Source organism: Macaca thibetana, chromosome 14, assembly GCF_024542745.1.
Source record: "Macaca thibetana thibetana isolate TM-01 chromosome 14, ASM2454274v1, whole genome shotgun sequence".
NCBI lineage: Eukaryota > Metazoa > Chordata > Mammalia > Primates > Cercopithecidae > Macaca > Macaca thibetana.
The window spans coordinates 5,876,804-5,895,590 of NC_065591.1; the positions used below are offsets into that span (position 1 = coordinate 5,876,804).

At 49.8% G+C, this 18,787-nt stretch overlaps 3 protein-coding genes across 5 annotated transcripts in view; 1 reads left to right on the forward strand and 2 right to left on the reverse strand.

Moving 5' to 3' along the window:
- Positions 1 to 3,471, forward strand: part of TESMIN (testis expressed metallothionein like protein) — a 55,114-nt gene extending 51,643 nt beyond the window's left edge. For both annotated transcript variants that reach the window (XM_050758187.1, XM_050758189.1), the window contains one exon: positions 3,161 to 3,471. In XM_050758187.1, the coding sequence (XP_050614144.1) occupies positions 3,161 to 3,242 (82 nt within the window). In that variant the 3' untranslated portion in view covers positions 3,243 to 3,471. The remainder of the gene's footprint in view (positions 1 to 3,160) is intronic.
- The window catches only part of IGHMBP2 (immunoglobulin mu DNA binding protein 2), a 556,281-nt gene that overhangs the window by 232,739 nt on the left and 304,755 nt on the right, over positions 1 to 18,787 (reverse strand). The gene's annotated exons all lie outside the window — the stretch shown is intronic.
- GAL (galanin and GMAP prepropeptide) lies at positions 11,325 to 18,725 on the reverse strand. Of its 2 annotated transcripts, XM_050758239.1 has the most exons (6): positions 18,408 to 18,725; positions 18,136 to 18,216; positions 17,527 to 17,581; positions 15,032 to 15,118; positions 13,890 to 13,967; positions 11,325 to 11,589 (listed from the first exon to the last, which is right to left on the reverse strand). In XM_050758239.1, the coding sequence occupies exons 2-6, from the start codon at positions 18,214 to 18,216 to the stop codon at positions 11,519 to 11,521; spliced, it is 372 nt and encodes a 123-aa protein (XP_050614196.1). In that variant the 5' UTR covers positions 18,408 to 18,725; the 3' UTR covers positions 11,325 to 11,518. The 2 variants fall into 2 exon arrangements, with proteins under 2 accessions (XP_050614196.1, XP_050614195.1); XM_050758238.1 differs by lacking the exon at positions 18,408 to 18,725 and having other exon boundaries at positions 18,136 to 18,287.

Below are 18,787 nucleotides of genomic sequence, written 5' to 3' on the forward strand. Positions count from 1 at the left end.
TATGCAGACCATCCATATTTTCTCCTATGTTATCATCTAGGGATTTTATTTTATTTTATTTTATTTTTGAGATGGAGTCTCTCTCTGTCCCCCAGGATAGAGTGCAGTGGGGCAATCTCGGCTCACTGCAACCTCCGCCTCCCGGGTTCAAGTGACCCTCCTACCTCAGCCTCCTGAGTGGCTGGGATTACAGGCGCCTGCTACCATGCCTGGCTAAGTTTTGTGTTTTTAGTAGAGATGGGGTTTCACCATGTTGGCCAGGCTGGTCTCAAACTCATGACCTCAAGCAATCGTCCCACCTTGGCCTCGCAATGTGCTAGGATTACACGTGTGAGTCACTGCACCTGGCCAATCTTTCAGGAATTTTATAGTTTACAGTTTACATTTAGGTCTATGATCTATTTTGAGTTAATTTTGGTGAAAGGGATAAGAGGCTTTATCTAGAGTCATTTGTTTGCATGTGAGTGTCCAGTTGTTCTGGCACCATCTGTCAAAAAGGCTGTCTTTTCTCCATGGTATTGCTTCTGTTCCTTTGTCAGAGATCAGTTGGCTCTGTTTGTATGAGTCTGGGCCCTCTATTCTGTTCCACTGATCTATTTTTCTATTCTTTTACTAATACCACACCATCTTGATTACTGTAGCTTTATAGCAGCCTTCCAACTTTGTTCTTTTCTTTCAATATTGTTTTGGTTATTCTGGGTCTTTTGCCTCTCCATATAAACTTTAGAATCAGGGGTTGTGTTTTGGTTTTTTGTTTGTTTGTTTGTTTGAGACAAGATCTCAGTATGTTGCCCAGGCTGGAGTGCAGTGGTGTGTGATCATGACTCACTGCAGCATTGACCTCCCAGGCTCAAGTGATCCTCCTGTCAGCCTCTTGAGCAGCTGGTACCACAGGTGTACATCATCATGCCTGGCTAATTTTTTTTTATTATTTGTAGAGACAAGGTCTCACTATGTTGTCCAGGTTGGTCTCAAACTCCTAGGCTCAAGCGATCCTCCTGCCTTGGCCTCACAAAGTGCTGGGATTATAGGCATGAGCCACTGTGCCTGGCCCAGGAATCAGTTTTTTGCTATCCACAAAATAACTTGCCACAATTGTTATTGGAATTGTGTTGAATTTATACATCAGATTGGGAATAGCTAATGTTTGACAATATTGAGTCTTCTTATCCGCAAGCATGGAATATTTCTCCATTTATTTAGCTCTATATTTATTTCTTTCATCAGAGTTACATAGTTTTCCTCATATAGGTTTTGGTAAATGCATACCTAAGTATTACATTTTGGGGGAGTGCTAACGTAAACGGTATTGCATTTTTAATTTCAAATTTTACTTGTTCATTGCTGGTATATAGGAAAGCTATTGACTTTTGTTTATTAACCTTGTATCCTGCAACTTTGCTATAATTGCTTATTAATTCCAGGAGGTTTGTTGTTGTTGATGATACTTTTAGAAGTTCTGCATAGATGATCATGACGTCTGCAAACAAAGTTTTATTTATTCCTTCCCAATCTGTAAACTTTGTATATCCTTTTCTTATCTTATTGCATTAACTAGGCATTCCAGTACAATGTTTAAAAAAGTGATGAGAGAGGACATCTTTGGCTTCTTTTTCTCACTATTAATTATGATATTAGTGTAGGTTTCTGGTAGGTGTTCTTTAACATGTTGACAAAGTTCGCCTCTATTTCTAGTTCTTATTAGGAATGGGTGTTAGATTTTGTAAAATGCTTTTTCTGTGTGCATTGATATAATTATGGGATCTCTCTTCTTTAGCCTGTTGATTTGATGAATTACATCAATTGATTTTTGAATGTTACACCAGCTTTGCATACCTGTGATAAATTCCACTTAGTCATGGCATATAATTTTATCTACACATTGTTGGATTTAATTTGCTAATGTTTTGTTGAGAATTTTTGCTTGTATGTTCATGAGAGATATTGGCCTATAGTTTTCTTTTAATGTCTTTGTCTGGTTTGGGTTTTAGAGTTATGCTGGCCTCATAGAATGAGTTAGGAAACATTCCCTCTGGTTCTATCTTCTGGAAGAGATTATAGAGAATTTAAAATAATTTCTTTCCTAAATGTTTGCTAGAATTCAACAGTGAACCCATCAGGGCTTCCAAAAATATTTTAACTTGCTTCTTTAAAAATTAAAGTTTTCATTTTGCAATAACTATAGATTCACATGCAGTTTTAAGAAATAATACAGAGAGGCCGGGCGCGGTGGCTCAAGCCTGTAATCCCAGCACTTTGGGAGGCCGAGACGGGCGGATCACGAGGTCAGGAGATCGAGACCATCCTGGCTAACACAATGAAACCCTGTCTCCACTAAAAATACAAAAAAATTAGCCGGGCGTGGTGGCGGCGCATGTAGTCCCAGCTACTCGGGAGGCTGAGGCAGGAGAATGGCGGGAACCCGGGAGGCGGAGCTTGCAGTGAGCCGAGATCGCGCCACTGCACTCCAGCCTGGGCGACAGAGAGAGACTCCGCCTCAAAAAAAAAAAAAAAAAAAAAGAAAGAAATAATACAGAGAAATGCAATGTACCCTTTATCCAGTTTTCCTAATGATAATAACATCTTACAAATCTGTAGGACAATATGACAACCAAGATAGTGACATTGATACTGTCAAGAGACAGAACATTTCTGTCACCTCAAGGGTCTCTCAAGTTCAAGTTACCCACATACATTTTCCCACCATCCCCACCCCCTCCCTACCCCCTGGTAACCACTAATCTGTTCTCCATTTCTATAATATTGTCATTTCAAGGATGTTGGATACATGGAATTATATAGTATGTAACTTTTGGGAACTTTTTTTTAAAGACAGGGTCTTGCCCTCTCGCCCAGGCTGAAGTACAGTTGTGTGATCATAGCTCACTGTAACCTTGAACTCCTGGGCTGAAGGGATCCTCCCCCGCCTTAGCCTCCCAAGTAGCTAAGACTACAGGCACACACCACCATGCCTGGCTAATTATTTTTATGTTTTATTTTTTGTAGAGACAAAGTCTTGCTATGTTGCCCAGGCTGGTCTTGAACTCCTAAACTCAAGAAATCCTCCCACCTCAGCTTCTCAAAGTGCTGCGATTACAGGCATGAACCACCACTCCTAACCTGTTTTTTGGTTTTTTTCTTTTCCCTTTTTTCCATTCAGCGTAATTCTCTGGAGACTCATCCAAGTTGCTATGTGTATCAACAACTCATTTCTGGCTGGGTGTGACCGCTCACGCCTGTAATCCCAGGGCTTCCAGGGGCCAAGTCAGGAGCCTGGCAACAGAGTAAGACCCTCTCTCTAAAAAATCAACAACAACAACAAAACAAAAAGCCACACAATTTATTCTTTTTTATTGCTGAGTAGTAGTCCACAGTGTGGATGTACCACAGTTTAACCATTTACCCATTGAAGGACATATGAGTGGTTTCCAGTTTGAGGCTCTTATGAATAAAGTTACTATGAACATTTGTGTACAGGGTTATGTATAAAGCTAAGTCTTCATTTTCTGTAATAAATACCCAGGAGTGCAATTGGTGGGTGGTATGGTAGTTGCATATTTATTTTTATTTTTAAAATTCAATTGTCTTGAAATTTGTGTGGGCACATAGTGGGTATATATATTTATGGGGTCCATGAGATGTTTGGATACAGGCATGACATGTGAAATCAGCACGTCCTGGGGAATGGGGTATCCATCCCGCAAACATTCTTTGAGTTACAAACAATCCAATACCACTTGTTAAGTCATTTTTAAATGTACAATTAGGTTATTATCATCTATAGTCACCTTATTGTGCTATCAAATAGTAGGTCTTATTCATTCTTTCTAGTTTTGGTACGCATTAACCAAGTTGCATATTTAGTTTTTAAAGAAACTGACAAAATGTTTTCCAAACGTACTGTACCATTTTCCTTTTCCACAAACAACACATGAGCAACACATTTTCTCTGCATTTTTGCCGGCATTTAATGCTGTCACTGTTTTTTCTTTTAGTCATTCCCATAAGTGGTTAGCAACACCTCAATGTGGATTTAATGTGCATTTCCCTGATGACCAATGATGTTAACATAATTTCATGTGCTTATTTTCCATGTATATCTCCTCTTCGGTGAAATATCTGTTTATGCATTTGCCCATTTTTAATTTGACTTTTTTCTTTTCTTTTTTTTTTTTCTTTACAGTCGAGTTTTCAGAGTTTTTTTTTTTTGAGACAGAGTCTCACTCTGTCGCCCAGGCTGGAGTGCAGTGATGCGATGCGATCTCGGCTCACTGCAACCTCCACCTCCCGGGTTCAAGCAATTCTCCTCTCTCAGCCTCTCGAGTAGCTGGGATTACAGGTGCCCAATACCACGCCTGGCTAATTTTTGTGTTTTTAATGGAGAAGTCTAATATATCTTTATGTATAACTTTTATGGATTATGCTTTTGGTGTCAAGTCTGAGAACTCTTTACTTGCCATAGATCCAAGGATTTTCTAAAAGTTTATAGTTTTACATTTTGCATTTAAATCTATCATTCATTTTGAGTTAATTTTAAGAATAAGGTGTGAAGCCAGGTGCAGTGTTGCATGACTGTAGTTCCAGCTACTCAGGAGGCTGAGGCAGAAGGATTCCTTGAGCCTAGGAGTTTGAGTCCAGCCTGGGCAACATAGTGAGATCCCATCTCTAAAATTAAAAAAACAATGCATGAGGTTTAGGTCACAATTCTTCTTCAACTTTGATTTTATTTTGTGCCTATGGATACTCAATTGCTTCAGCACCGTTTGTTGAAAAGGCTCTCCTTTCATCATCGATTTCTCTTGTGCCGTTGTCAAAAACCGATAAATGGATTTGGGTGGGTTTATTTCTGGATTCTATGTTCAGTTCTGTTGATCTATGTATCTATACACACAGTCTTGTCTTTTTTTTTTTTTTTTTTTTTGAGACGGAGTCTCGCTCTGTCACCCAGGCTGGAGTGCAGTGGTGCGATCTCAGCTCACTGCAAGCTCTGCCTCCCGGGTTCACGCCGTTCTCCTGCCTCAGCCTCCCAAGTAGCTGGGACTACAGGCACCCGCCGGGACTACAGGCACCCGCCGCCATGCCCAGCTAATTTTTTGTGTTTTTAGTAGAGACGGGGTTTCACCGTGTTAGCCAGGATGGTCTGGATCTCCTGACCTCATGATCCACCCGCCTCGGCCTCCCAAAGTGCTGGGATTACAGGCGTGAGCCACTGCACCCGGCCCACACAGTCTCGATTATTATAGCTTTTAACTCAAGTAGACTCTTCTTACTTTATTTTTCTTTTTCAAAAGGTTGCTTTAGCTGTTCTAGTTTCTTTGCCTTTCCATATAAATTTTAGAATAAGCTTACCTATTTCTTCAGAAAATCTTGCTGGGATTTGGTAGGAGTTGTGTTAAATCTGTATGTGAACTTGGAGAAAACTGACATCTTTACTGTGTTGAGTCTTTCAATCCATGAACATAAACATGGTATATCTCTACATTTATTTAAAACTCCTTTGGTTTCTTTCATCAGTGTTGTATAGTTTTTAGTATATAATAACATGTTTTATTATATTTACGTATTTACACATAAATTTTGTTTGTTTGTTTTTTGAAACAGTGTTGCTCTGTCGCCCAGGCTGGAGTACAATGGTGCGATCTGTAATCCCAGCTACTTAGTAGGCTGAGGCAGGAGAATCACTTGAACCCAGGTGGTGAAGGCTGCTGTGAGCCAAGATCGTGCTGGTGCACTCCAGCCTAGACAGCAGAGTGAGACTCTGTCTCAAAACAAAAAACAAACAAACAAACAAAACCAAGTTCACAGGTTCCTTCCTCTGCCCCCTACATTCTGCTATTTAGTCTGTCCACTGGAATTTCTATTTTGGTTATTGTATTTTTTAGTTCTAAATGTTCCATTTGGTTCTTCTTTATAGTTTTTGTTTCTTTGCTGAAACTTTGTATTTTTATTTGTTTAAAGTATGTTTGAAATAGTTCGTTGAAGCACTTCTTTTTTATGATGGCTGCTTTGAAATCTTTGTCCGATAACTCTAATACTCACTATGTCACTATTGACATCTATTGATGGTCTTTTATCAGTCAGTTTGAGATCTTCTGGATTCTTGGTATGATAAGTGATCTTTGATTGAAACCTGGACTTTTTGGGTGCTATGGTATGAAACTCCGGATCTTATTTGAACCTTCTCTTTTCACTGGCTTGTTCTGATATCGCCCTGGCAGGGGAAAGGCTGGGGGTGCCACCTCATTCCTGCCCGGTGGGGACAGAAGTCCAGGCTTCCCACTCAGTCTCCATTGACACCTGGGCATGGGTGGGCTGCTCCTCATTATTGCTGGGCAGGAGTAGGAGTTCCAGCTCCCCACTAATACTTCCCTTGCTGGGAGGCGTAGGAGCGCCTTCTTACTGCATCCCTCCACATGGTCTCTGCTGACACCACAGGAAAAGGGGGTGGCCTTGTCACACTGGGAGGTGGCAAAAGTGCCGATTCTCCACTAGCCTTCCTCTGACACCACCCCAATGCACAGAGAGAAGAATGCCTGTTACTGTGGGGGAGGCGGGGCACGGAATCCAGGCTCCCAGGCGGTCTCTGCTGACACTGTACTGGGGGGTCTTATTACTGCCAGGGATGGGGTGGTTGAGGGGGATGAAGTCCTGGTTCTTTACTTGGCACCCTACAACTTTCCCCTGGTTGGAGTTTGGGCCACCTTGTCACAGCCTGAAGAGGAAGTCCAGGCTCCCCACCCAACCTTGGCTGGCCTGATGAAGCCACAGTGTTTGCTGGGGTGTTTGTCTGAAGTAGAGTGGTCGTTATCTACAATTCTCTGTCTTACCAGGCTTCCCTTTCCTGGTCCTTTATCTAGAGAGGGCAGCTTTTGTTGGGGCTTTTGTGGTCTGTGCCCATTGGCATTTCTAAGATGCTGGCTCCTTCAGCCCAAGTCTAGGATATGTGAGGCAAAAAGAAAACCCAAGGAACTCACCACGGGCTGAAGTTCCTAGCTGGTCTGCCTCTTGCTTGGGCTTTCAGAGTCCTCTTATGTTTGCTTTATATATGATGTTCAGGGATTTTAATTGTACTTAGCAAAAGGACAAAGGAAAATTCTACTTCTACTCCATCTCCTGGAAGCAGACATCACTGATCATTTTTTTTAAAGTTATATCAGAGACCGTCAAGCTTTCTGGTTTCTAGAGCCATCTTAGTTTTTATCACGATAACACAGGATAAAATCCTATAAACTGAAAAGTATCAAGACAGATCTCAATCAAGTTAGAGGTTTATTTTGCCAAGTTAAGGACCATGGCTCGTGACACAGCCTCAGGAGGTCCTAAGAATATATGCCCAAGGTGGCTGAGTTACAGCTTGGTTTTATACGTTCTATGGAGACAAGTTACAGGCAAAGACACAAATCAATACATATAAGGTATACATTGGTTTGACCCAGAAAGGTGGAGCATCTCAATGAGTGGGGTAGGGTAGGGAGCTTGTAGGTCATGGGTGGATTCAAATGTTTCATAATTGGCAATTGGTTGAAAGAGTTAAGCCCTTCTGAAGAGTTGAAGTCAACTTGAATTAAGGGAAGGTAGATGGAGGTGGGAGCAGGTGGTTGTGGAAGGCAAGGTTCTTGTTATGTAGATGAAACCTCCAGGTAGCAGACTTTGGAGAGAATAGACATTCAAGTGAATGTCTCTTACCAGACCTTAGAAAGGTGTCAGACCAGGAAGGAGATTCTCTACAGAATGCAAATTTCCCCCACAAGAGTCAGCTTTGCAGGGCCATTTCGGAATATGTCAAAGAAATATATGTGGGGCTGAATTACTTTCATTTCCTTCAGGGCTTGTTATCTGTCATGTGGTGCTATACCAGAATCAGGCTGGAAGTTGGTATCTTATTGCTGAAAAGAGGCTGATTTGTCAGTCTCAAGATCTCTGTTGTAATGTGAATGCTGGTCCCTGGTCAGCTGTGTCTAAACTCCATGGGGAAGCGGCATATTGAGCATGTCTGGCCCTTCCCTTCCCGTCATGACCTAATTTTCTTAGGCTTCTTTGGGGTCCCCTTGGCCAAGAGAGGGATCCATTCAGTCGGTTAGGGAGCTTAGAATTTTATTGTAGGCTTACAATCCTGACTCCAAACTGTACAAGAATCCCTTTTTTTGCATTGAAATAAAAGTTTCCTGGGCCATATGTTAGAAAATGATCAGCTGTAAATTCTTTGGTGTTAGGATTTCCTTATCCCCATAAGACTCTCTCTTCCCTCCTGTTTTTTAATAATTAAAATTTTTTTAATTACTTCTTTTTTACAGACAGGGTCTCACCATGTTGCCCAGGCTGTTCTCCCAAAGTGATGGGATTACAGGCGTGAGCCACCGTGCCCCGCCTCTCTTTCCTCCATTAAACAGCGCTTTCCTCCTTCCTCCAGGGACCTCCTGAATGTAAGCCTCTTCCTCACACTGGCCCACCACTCACCTGCCTCCACCACGCCAGACGTCCTCAGGCAGCATCACCCTGGCATCTGCTCTGCTCCTGGTTAGATAGAGCAAGTGGAAGGTGGACAGGCTTTCATGTTGATCAGCTTTTATGATGGAGACAGCCACCTCCTCCAAGGTGCACAACCTCAACACTCTCCACCTCTCCATTAGGCATCTTGGTGTTTCTCAGGCCTGTCCATAAATTCTTTACTTCCCAAGGTGGCTGGAGAACACCTTCCCTTTAAAAGACTGCTGTTGTTAGCAACAGATTGATCCAGGATGGCTGCAGCCAGCTCCAACCACGTTCTCTCTGGGAAGTAAAGACGTCACTTCTGTAGCCTTGTCCATCACAGCAAATGGCACTACAGCCACTCCTGGCCCCTCACCTCCTTTCCCTCACCTTCCGGCTGCCACCTGCGCCGCTCCGTTTATACCTAAAAGGAAGGCAAGGTTTAGAGAAGGAGGTAGATGATGCCACAGGGGGAGAGTCCGAGAGCTTTGTGCTGCCGACCCTGGGGCCCGCATCCCTGCATGGAGGCTGCACACCTGCACGGAGGCTGGGCTCCTTGGCCCTTCGTGAACACTTCTCAGAAGGCTCCCGTGAGCCACGTGCAGCGTGGAGAGCCCAGCACTCAGCACAGCGTCATTAATCTCAATTCCTTCAGGCACTTCTTTCTCACGGTGTAGTGAGGAGAGACACATCTGCAAACAGAGTGACAGGCATGCTGATTAGGGTGGCACCGCACATGCTGGGGGCGGAGGAGCGGGAAGGGCACTCTGGACAAGGTAACCCTGGAGTGGAATCCCATGGGATGCTTAGGAGTTCCCCAAGCCTTGGGAGGGACGTGTGCAAAGGCCTTAGGTGAGCGAGGCCAGGCCACAGTTGTGGGGTCTGCACCACTGAGTGCAGGAGGCTAGGGGGCCGGCTGAGGCAGAGATGGTGTCCATGGCCACTGCATTTAGGGACAAAGGCTACAGGAAGACCAGACAGGACAGGCTGCACACTGTGGGCTGGAGCCCAGTGGCTGAGGTGTGGTCCCCAGACACATCCGTTCATCCGCCTCCTCCATGCCAGGAGCTCCCTAGTTCTTGGGAGGACATGGGCACAGGCCTCTAGTGAGCAGCAGCAGTGGCAGGAAGCTTGCTGGGGGCCCAGCTCCAGCCCACCCAGCCCTCCTGGCTCCAACATCCTGGGGAGGGACCTGGCCACTGCCTTATGACAGGGCCTGGAGGAGTTCTGATGCCTGCCCAAGTTGCACTGAAGAGATTTTTAAAAATGTGGAAGAGGATAAATGCGGATGGTGAACAGGGAGTGAAGGGTGGGCCCAGGTGTTTAGCCCACCAGGTGGGTGGCATCACTACCTCCGGGCTGGGAGTGCTCTGAAGACCCAAGGCCACCGAGTGTCAGCGTTGAGCCTGCAGGAGCTGGAGGGAGCCGGGGTGGAGCTGGGGACCTGAGCTGGGAAGCCGAGCCAGGGAGCTGAGCCGGGGCACAGCTGACTGGGTAGGGGGTCACCAAGCAGGGAGAAGGATGCTGGGGCTCTGTGCCCCTTGAAACAGGTATTAGGCAGCGAACTGCCAATGGGGGGAAACTGGGAAGCCACCTCCCACTCCCACTGCACAGCCGGCTCCGGTGAATCCAGAAAGGCCTGTGTCCCGCCTCCCACACTGTGGAGTCTCGCTCTGTCGCCCAGGCTGGAGTGTGATCTCGGCTCACTGCAACCTCCGCCTCCCAGGAGCAAAAGATTCTCCAACCTCCGCCTCCCAAGTAGCTGGGATTACAAGCGTGCACACCATGCCCGGCTGATTTTTGTATTTTTAGTAGAGATGGGGTTTCACTGTGTTGGCCAAGCTGGTCACAGACTCCTGACCTCAAGTGATCTGCCCACCTCGGCCTCTCAAAGTGCTGGGATTACAGGCATGAGCCACCGCGCCCAGCCGCCTGCCTTCTTTTCGAAACTTCTGGATGATCTTTTTTTTTTTTTTTTTTTTTTTTTTTTTTTTTTTTTTTTTTTTTTTTTTTATTTGAGACGGAGTCTCGCTCTGTCACCCCGGCTGGAGTGCAGTGGCCGGATCTCAGCTCACTGCAAGCTCCGCCTCCCGGGTTCACGCCATTCTCCGGCCTCAGCCTCCAGAGTAGCTGGGACTACAGGCGCCCGCCACCTCGCCCGGCTAGTTTTTTGTATTTCTTAATAGAGACGGGATTTCACCGTGTTAGCCAGGATGGTCTCCTGACCTCGTGATCCGCCCGTCTCGGCCTCCCAAAGTGCTGGGATTACAGGCTTGAGCCACCGCGCCCGGCCTGGATGATCTTTTTATCTCTGCTCAAAAGACTCAGTCTCTGTCATGTTAGGAGGCATTCCCACCTGCCTGCCTTCACACAGCACTCTCTCAGCACACACCTCCTGCCCTTGCCTTTCTACCTGCCCGCCCATCTCTCCTCTCCTACCTGGCTCCTGGCCCTCACTCCTGGCCCTCCCACCCAGCCAACCTCTCTTCTCAGCCCTGACCACCTCCACGAGCACCACGCACCTCACCCATCTGTTTAAGGTTGTCGTAGTCTTTTTCATTCCCATCTCCCTAAAATATCAGCTCCACGAGGGCAGGGGTTTTGTCTGTTTTGTGTTTTTGTTCATCTCAGAAACAGACTTACCTTCATAATTACATTTGACTCAGCTTAATATCGAGATAACTTTGTGTCCCCTGGACATGCAATAAGAGGTGGCGTCTCAGATGCTCTTGATGGTAGAATGTGGGTTTAAAAATTCAGGTCTAATCCATGATTATGATCAAGCTTTATCTTTTAGAACCCATGGGTGGCACTGGTGATGAGACAGAGGTGTGGAAGAAAAAGACAATTGCAAGTAATTGCTATTCTTTATTTTGTCACTCAAAATAAAATAATTACCAAAAAAAAAAAATTCTTAAATTGTGACAACACAACATCAAGGCAAAGAGAACAGGAAGAGCCGACTCTGTGTAAATTGGCCTAAGATTATCCATCATCTTAAGGTTTGACTTTAGATTGCAACACACAGACAAAGACGCCCAGGAGGCTCTCAGGACCGCTCCATGTCTTCTGAGGAGGCTCCGGCGGGGAGATCCGGGAGGCGGTCGAAGGCCCCAGCCTCTGCAAAGGGAAGAGCCACATTTGAGCAGCAACTTCTTAATACGCACACAAGAGAATTATGACCACGACACATACTACAGGAAGCGGCGTGTGGTCGTCCTCTGTAAAGAGTCTTACCAGATTAAACCCAGAATTAGGGCCAACACTGTATTTCTCGCTTTGTAATGATTTAACTCCCACAGTTAGTAAGCATTTAAAACTGTCAGACTTTTAAATTTAGGCTTTAAAGAGGTATAATTCCTATCTGAGTAATGAGAGTTGGTATCTCCTAAGGAAAGAGTTTCCATGTTACAAAATTAAAAACAAATGAGAAAAAATCTGGCAGAGTCCATCTGCCCGTTGTAGGAAAAGTCACCCCAGCTTTTCTCCCAGAGGCTCCACTGGGCTCCAACAGAGGGAACTTGGTGACTCGGTTCTGAGATTTCTAATGAACCCCGTCTTTTCCGAGACCTTCTCCGGCAGTCTCCCTCCCCCGCTCCCCTCCCCTCACTCCTCTTCCCTCTCCCCGTTGCCACCTAAAGAGGAGCCCCATAATACTGCAAATGAAAACCATCCTGATCCCAAATGAACCCAAGGACCAGCCTTGATTTTCCAAACTGGACAAAACTGTGATGCGCAACTGAAGGTCTCCACTGGACAGGCTAAGCGGTCCATCCCTCCTCCCCTCCTCCTCCCTGTTAACCCTCAGAGCACCGGGTGACGGTCTCCACTGGACAGGCTAAGCGGTCCATCCCTCCTCCCCACCTCCTCCTCCCTGTTAACCCTCAGAGCACCGGGTGAAGGTCTCCACTGTAGGGGCTAAGCGGTCCATCCCTCCTCCCCACCTCCGCCTCCCTGTTAACCCTCAGAGCACCAGGTGAAGGTCTCCACTGGACAGGCTAAGCGGTCCATCCCTCCTCCCCACCTCCGCCTCCCTGTTAACCCTCAGAGCACCAGGTGAAGGTCTCCACTGTAGGGGCTAAGCGGTCCATCCCTCCTCCCCACCTCCTCCTCCCTGTTAACCCTCAGAGCACCGGGTGAAGGTCTCCACTGTAGGGGCTAAGCGGTCCATCCCTCCTCCCCACCTCCGCCTCCCTGTTAACCCTCAGAGCACCAGGTAAAGGTCTCCACTGTAGAGGCTAAGCGGTCCATCCCTCCTCCCCACCACATCCTCCCTGTTAACCCTCAGAGCACCGGGGCCACTTTCCGGCTCCCTCCACTGCTGCAGTAGGACCTGTGTGATCAAGGCCAGATGCCCATCGTGGAATGAATGCCAAGCATAGTGTGTGGGAGGTCTCCTCATCCCCAGTGTTTGCAGAAGACACTGGAAGCCAGGATCAGAACCTTTCCAGTTAGATTTCAAGGCAGCCTGCCTGGCAGGAGGGCTGCATAGGAAAACACTGCAATCTAAGATATAGGCTCCTATTAATTTCCCTGCTTAGAAAATATGGTTTAGGGCCGGCGCAGTGGCTCACGCCTGTAATCCCAGCACTTTGGGAGACTGAGGTAGACAGATCACTTGAGGCCAGGAGTTCAAGACCAGCCTGGCCAACATGATGAACCTCCACCTCTACTAAAAATTAAAAAATTAGGCATAATGGTGTGCACCTGTTGTCCCAGCTACTTGGGAGGCTGAGGCATGAGAATCACTTGAGCCCAGGAGGCAGAGGCTGCAGTGAGCTGAGATTGCACCATTGCACTCGAGCCTGGGCGACAGAGTGAGACGAAAGAAGGAAGGAAGGGAGGGAGGGAGGAAGGAAGGCAGGGAAGGAGGGAGGGAGGAAGGGAGGGAGGGAGGGAGGAAGGGAGGGAGGAAGGGAGGGAGGGAGGGAGAAAGAGAGAAAGAAAGAGAAGGAAGGATGGAAGGAAGGGGAAAAGGAAAAGAAAGAGAAGAAAGAAAGAAAAGAGAAAAGACAGAGAAAGAAAGAAAAAAGAAAAGAGAAAAGAAGGTTTAGGATGGCTCACAAAGAACCTGGCCTATAGTATACCTGTGCCCTAAAAGGTCCAGCAGTTGTTACCGTATGAATAGATATGGTTCCAGTAGAGTGAGCTGCATCCTAAGGCCCACCCTCTTCCTGGGAGCAGCGCTGGCCCGATGGCCGTCCACAGACAGTGGAATGCCCCTGCCACAATCCCAGCCCTCTGGAGCTAGCTCTAGGGTCACATGCTCTGTCATCCTGATGCACAGCCAAACAGGACTTTGTATTTAGATAAATAACCGGCTACTTCCCAGGGGGATTCTACGGGTTCTCTTCTCGATGGGCCTTTTATGTTTCCAGTGTGCTAAGAGATGAATGTTAAGTTGGTGATATTTCACATACCTTTGAGATGCAAGAAAGACAGAAACTCAATGATTGTGCGCATGATATTGTTCTCAGGCATGGACCTGTCAAAGCTTCCTAGAAAAGAGAAAAGATCAACATTCACGACTTGTGCAGAGGGTGCTTCTCTGTCTCCGGTCATCCCCCCCGACAGAGGAGCTGGGCGCTGTGAGGTCAATGATCTGATCCCAGCAGCCTGAGGCCCGGCTGTGCTTTCCAAGGCCCTTGTTCAATGTGAGGGAGAGGGGAGAGATCCAGTTCAAGGCCTCGCTCTTCTTTTTTTTTTTTTTTTTTTTGAGACGGAGTCTCGCTCTATTGCCCAGACTGGAGTGCAGTGGCGCGATCTCGGCTCACTGCAAGCTCCGCCTCCCAGGTTCATGCCATTCTCCTGCCTCAGCCTCCCGAATAGCTGGGACTACAGGCGCCTGCCACCATGCCTGGCTAATTTTTTGTGGTTTTAGTAAAGAAGGGGTTTCACTGTGTTAGCCAGGATAGTCTTGATCTCCTGACCTCATGATCCGCCCGCCTCGGCCTCCCAAAGTGCTGGGATTACAAGCGTGAGCCACCGCGCCCGGCCTTTTTTTTTTTTTTTTTTTTTAATTGAGATGGAGTTTCACTCTGTTGCCTAGGCTGGAATGCAGTATTGTGATCTCAGCTCACGGCAACCTCCGCCTCCCATGTTCAAGTGATTCTCGTGCCTCAGCCTCCCAAGTAGCTGGGACTACAGGCACCCATCACCACACCCGGCTAATTTTTATATTTTTAGTAGAGCCAGGGTTTTGCCATGTTGGCTAGGCCAATCTTGAACTCCCGACCTCAGGTGATCACCCGCCTCGGCCTCCCAAAGTGCTGGGATTATGGGTGTGAGCCACCGCGCCCGGCCCCACTCTTCTGGAGGCCCTGGTGCCCAGGCAGCCTCCCAGTCTAGAAGGACTCCTTGCTGTCTCGGGTTTGCAGATTGTGTTTGCAGCTGCTGACAGGTGTGGCGAGGCCACATCCTCTTAAGTCATGGCCAGGCTTGGGCTGCAGCTGTGGACAGATGGGTGGCAGGTGTCCCGACACCCACAGCTGTCCCCCACTGCATGCACCTGGGAGCTGCTGGAAGTGAGGCGCCCGGGAGCCCGGGATAGGAGTCCTCTCACCTGGTTTCACGTCGTCTTGGGGCTGCAGCTCCCGCTTGCTGGTGAGGCCATTCTTGTCGCTGAATGACCTGTGGTTGCCAACAGCATCTGTTTGCAGATCAGAGAGGAAAGCCTCTGGGTGTGACTGTCATGCACCCCCTCCCCACACCCAAAGAAGGACACAGGGCTGCCTGTAGCCAACACACACACACAACTTGACTGTGAAATAGAGCCCAGCGACAGACCCCAGAGAAGAGGGGGCGATTCTCCACCAAGCCGAGGTAAGACTTGGCTGCTTGCACCAAGGCCAAAGGGAATGTGAGGGTTTGCACAGGAGGGGTGGGAGAAAGGGAAGTGTGTCTCCTGAAGGGCGGGAGAGGCCGGGAATCTGCCCTGTTGCAGGGGTTGTGCCCGGGTCCAGAGGAGCTGACATCTCAGCTGGCACTGAGCTGGCATCAAACTGGGTGCCTCCCTGGCAGACAACAGGGGCTGGATCCTCATGTCCCTGAAAGCATGGGGGCCACTGAGGAGTTTAAGTTGTGACTGAATCCGATTTGTATTTTCACTCTGGCAGCTGTGTGCAAGATGGACCGGAGCCAGGGAGACAGAAGGAGAGGCAGAGGGAGCGAGAGGGTCACAGAGGGAGGGAGAGAGGATGGCGGGGGGAGAAAAGGAGGTGCGGGGGCATGTGTGCGTTCGTTTGTGTGTGTGTGTTCGTGTGTGTGTGTGTTGTGGTGCGAAAATGGGGGAACTGTGATTGCAAGCAGAGATCCCAGAAGTCCAGGGAAGAAACGATGACAGCTGTAAACCAAGGGGCGTGGGGTGAGGAGAAGGGCTGCATTTGGGGCTGTGCAGGAAAGGAAATGGGAATGAGAGATGGGGAGGAGGATGAGGACGCCTCCGCGTTTCCGGCTGGTTGGCCTGGGTGGACCGTGCCATCTACAAGGCCAGACAAAGGAAAATTAACTCCTATTTCCAGAGATGTCGTTCTTGGTGTTAAATTTATAGAGGAACCGTAGGTCGCCCCATCTCACTGATGAACCTTCAGCCACGGCCACACTGCATTCAGCAGCAGCTGGTGAAAAAACATTGATTTTACTGCATTTTCTAGCTGACCCTAGAAATCAGAGGCACACTGTTCAGTATTTTGACGAACAACAGGTCTAGCTACAGCTGAACCGGGCCATAAAATTGATGGCGAAAATGGGTTTGTTTTCTAATTAGGGTTCAAACTCTTCTTGACACATAGATTTTCAATATTCCAAAGCAACACAGATAAATGTTCTTGTTGACCAGTTCCTCCTTTGTTTGGGCCCGTAGCACACAAAGTTGAGGTGCCCTCTGAGAGGCAGAGCTCAGGGTTGCAAAGGGTTGAGGAGATCAGCCTCAGGCAGGTCAGGCCGCTCCACCGGCAGGGAGAGGAGGAGAGGGTCGTGCAGAGAGACCAGGAGGCCCTGCGGTGAACAGCCTGGTCCACCCCGCACGCGGCCTCAGGCAGCTCTCATCCCCGTGTCTGTTTCTTAAAACCTGACTCTGGGGGTCCTCCGAGTGACCCTGATGAACAAGTGTCTGCGGGAAGAGGAAGCTGTATTCGACTCCGGGACTGAGAACTAAGGCAGCTTTCCTTGGCATGGGGAGAAGAGCCTGAGGCCCCGCTGTGCTTTCCAAGGCCCTCGGAAAGGGTCTCCTCATTTGCTGCTCTGGCGGGGCTCAGATAGGCCCTGCAGGCTGTTTGCATCCTTCCTCTGGCAGAAGACAATGCAGGGAGGCTTTTAAGGTGGATGGGAGGGGTGGAGGGGAAGGTGAGTTACAGAAGGGAGCCAAGGCCTCCTCTTGTCCCCTCCTTTGAAGGAAGGTCTGAAGGCATTGCTGCACAGACCAAGGATGTGGAGAAAGTAGAGGCCTGGGGCACTGGCGGGGGCGGACATGGGGAGGTGTCAGCCTGCAGAGTCCTATCTAGGGCTAGGGCTCACCTCAGGCAGCACGGGACACCGCTGACACGGATGACAACAACAGGACAGGGAGAGGGAGGGGACACAGGCTTGGGCAGTCAGGGTCACCTGAACCTCGTTTTGAGGACAGCCTGTCTGAGCTGCCTTCAGGCGATCTGGCAATTCCCGTGTGGAGCTTGGAGAAAGGGAAGAAGGAGGCAAGACTTGGGGTCCGCTGACCTAGGGTGCTCTACAAGCCGAGTTGAGTGTTTGGGGAGACCGGGGGCCTGGGGAGAGGCCCAGAACAGGGCCTCTAAGGACTGCAACGCGGGAAAACCGAGGAGAGCTTGAGCAAAGCCCAGGGTAGGAATCTCACACCGGGACAGGGCGGCAGAGCCGGGGTAGGAGAAGCTTCTGGAAAGAACCGTGCACAGATCAAGTGTGCAGGCCAATGGAGATGGGCAATGAGGTCAAGAGGGAGGCCGGAAGGTCTGCCCAGCCGCAGGCGGAGGGGCAGGAGCCACGGTTCAAAGCGAGGGGGCAGGTGGGGTCAGGAGTGGGGAGGCCATGCTGTCAGTCACTTACGTGGGCCCAGCAGGTAGCCCGCGCTGTTCAGGGTCCAGCCTCGTTTTTCCTTGGCCTTGAGGGGAGAAAAGGGGGTGAGATGCCAGGGCTGTGCCTGGAGCCGATGCTGAATGGGTGCACCCAGGCTTTCCGGCACGGCAGAGGACTTAGAACAATGCATGTGCTTTTGGATAGCTCGCGAAATTCCAGGTTTACCCCTAAGTAAGCCGTATTTGACATATGGGAGATACTTCACTTGCGGGTCGCAGCTCGCGCATTCTCAGCGCACTGCACCCGCTTTAAGTGACTCTGAGGCCACGCCGGTGGCTCCTCGCCCTCTGTTCTAACTAAGCCCTGCGGAACGGGGAGCTTCTCGCTTTCCCGCAGCGCAGCACTCTCCCGGCGGCCTGGTTATAGCCCGGTGCTGTTGATGAACTCGGAGAAGCGCGCGGGGGAATCCCAGGGAGCTCCGGACCCTTCTCGCGACGCCCGTGGCCAGGACAGCGCCCGCACTAGCCTTTCTACCACTGTCCCCGAGGGCAGGGCGGAGGCCACCTCCTCCAGGAAGCCCTCCACGCCCGGCCGGCTCTAATGCCCGCTTCGCCCGGAGGAGACGCGCCCCGCACTTACCGGCGACCAGAGCCCCGCAGAGGCAGAAAGGGCCGCGGCGAGGAGGAGGGAGGCGAGCAGGAGGGCGCTGCCTCGGGCCATCTGGAAGGGAAGGACAGGGCAGGAGGGTCGGAACCCGGAGTGGGCTGCGCCCCGAGGCATGGGGTGCCGGGGGGCTGCAGGGAGGAGCAGAGGCGGCGGCCGGGCCGGGGCCCCTGGCGGAATCGTCCCGGGGCAGAGGAGAGCGGAAGGGGAGGCCTCCGGGCTGGGCGGGGTCGGCCCGGCGCCAGTACCTTGAGCTGCGGCTGCGTCGGGGTCTCGGGGCGGCGGCGGGTCGGGGCGGCGGCGGGGTCCCGGGGCGGCGGCGGGGTCCCGGGGCGGCGGGGTCTCGGGGCGGCGGGTCCGGGCGTCGGGCCGGGTCAAGTGTGCTCTGGCTGCCTGGGGCGCTCACCGCATGGCGCGGCCGGCGGCAGGGGCGGGAGGCGCGGGCCGGATCCCTCCACGTGTCCGCCGCCCGGGGTGGCCGCCGCTACAGCCGCCGCTGCTATTTATGCGGCGCGCCCGGAGCCGCCCGGAGCCGCGTCACCGGCTCAGCGCCTGCCTCCCGCGCCCTCCCCGAGCCCCAAGGGGGGCGGGAGTGACCGGAGCTCGGGTCCTCTGGGCCATCACAGGC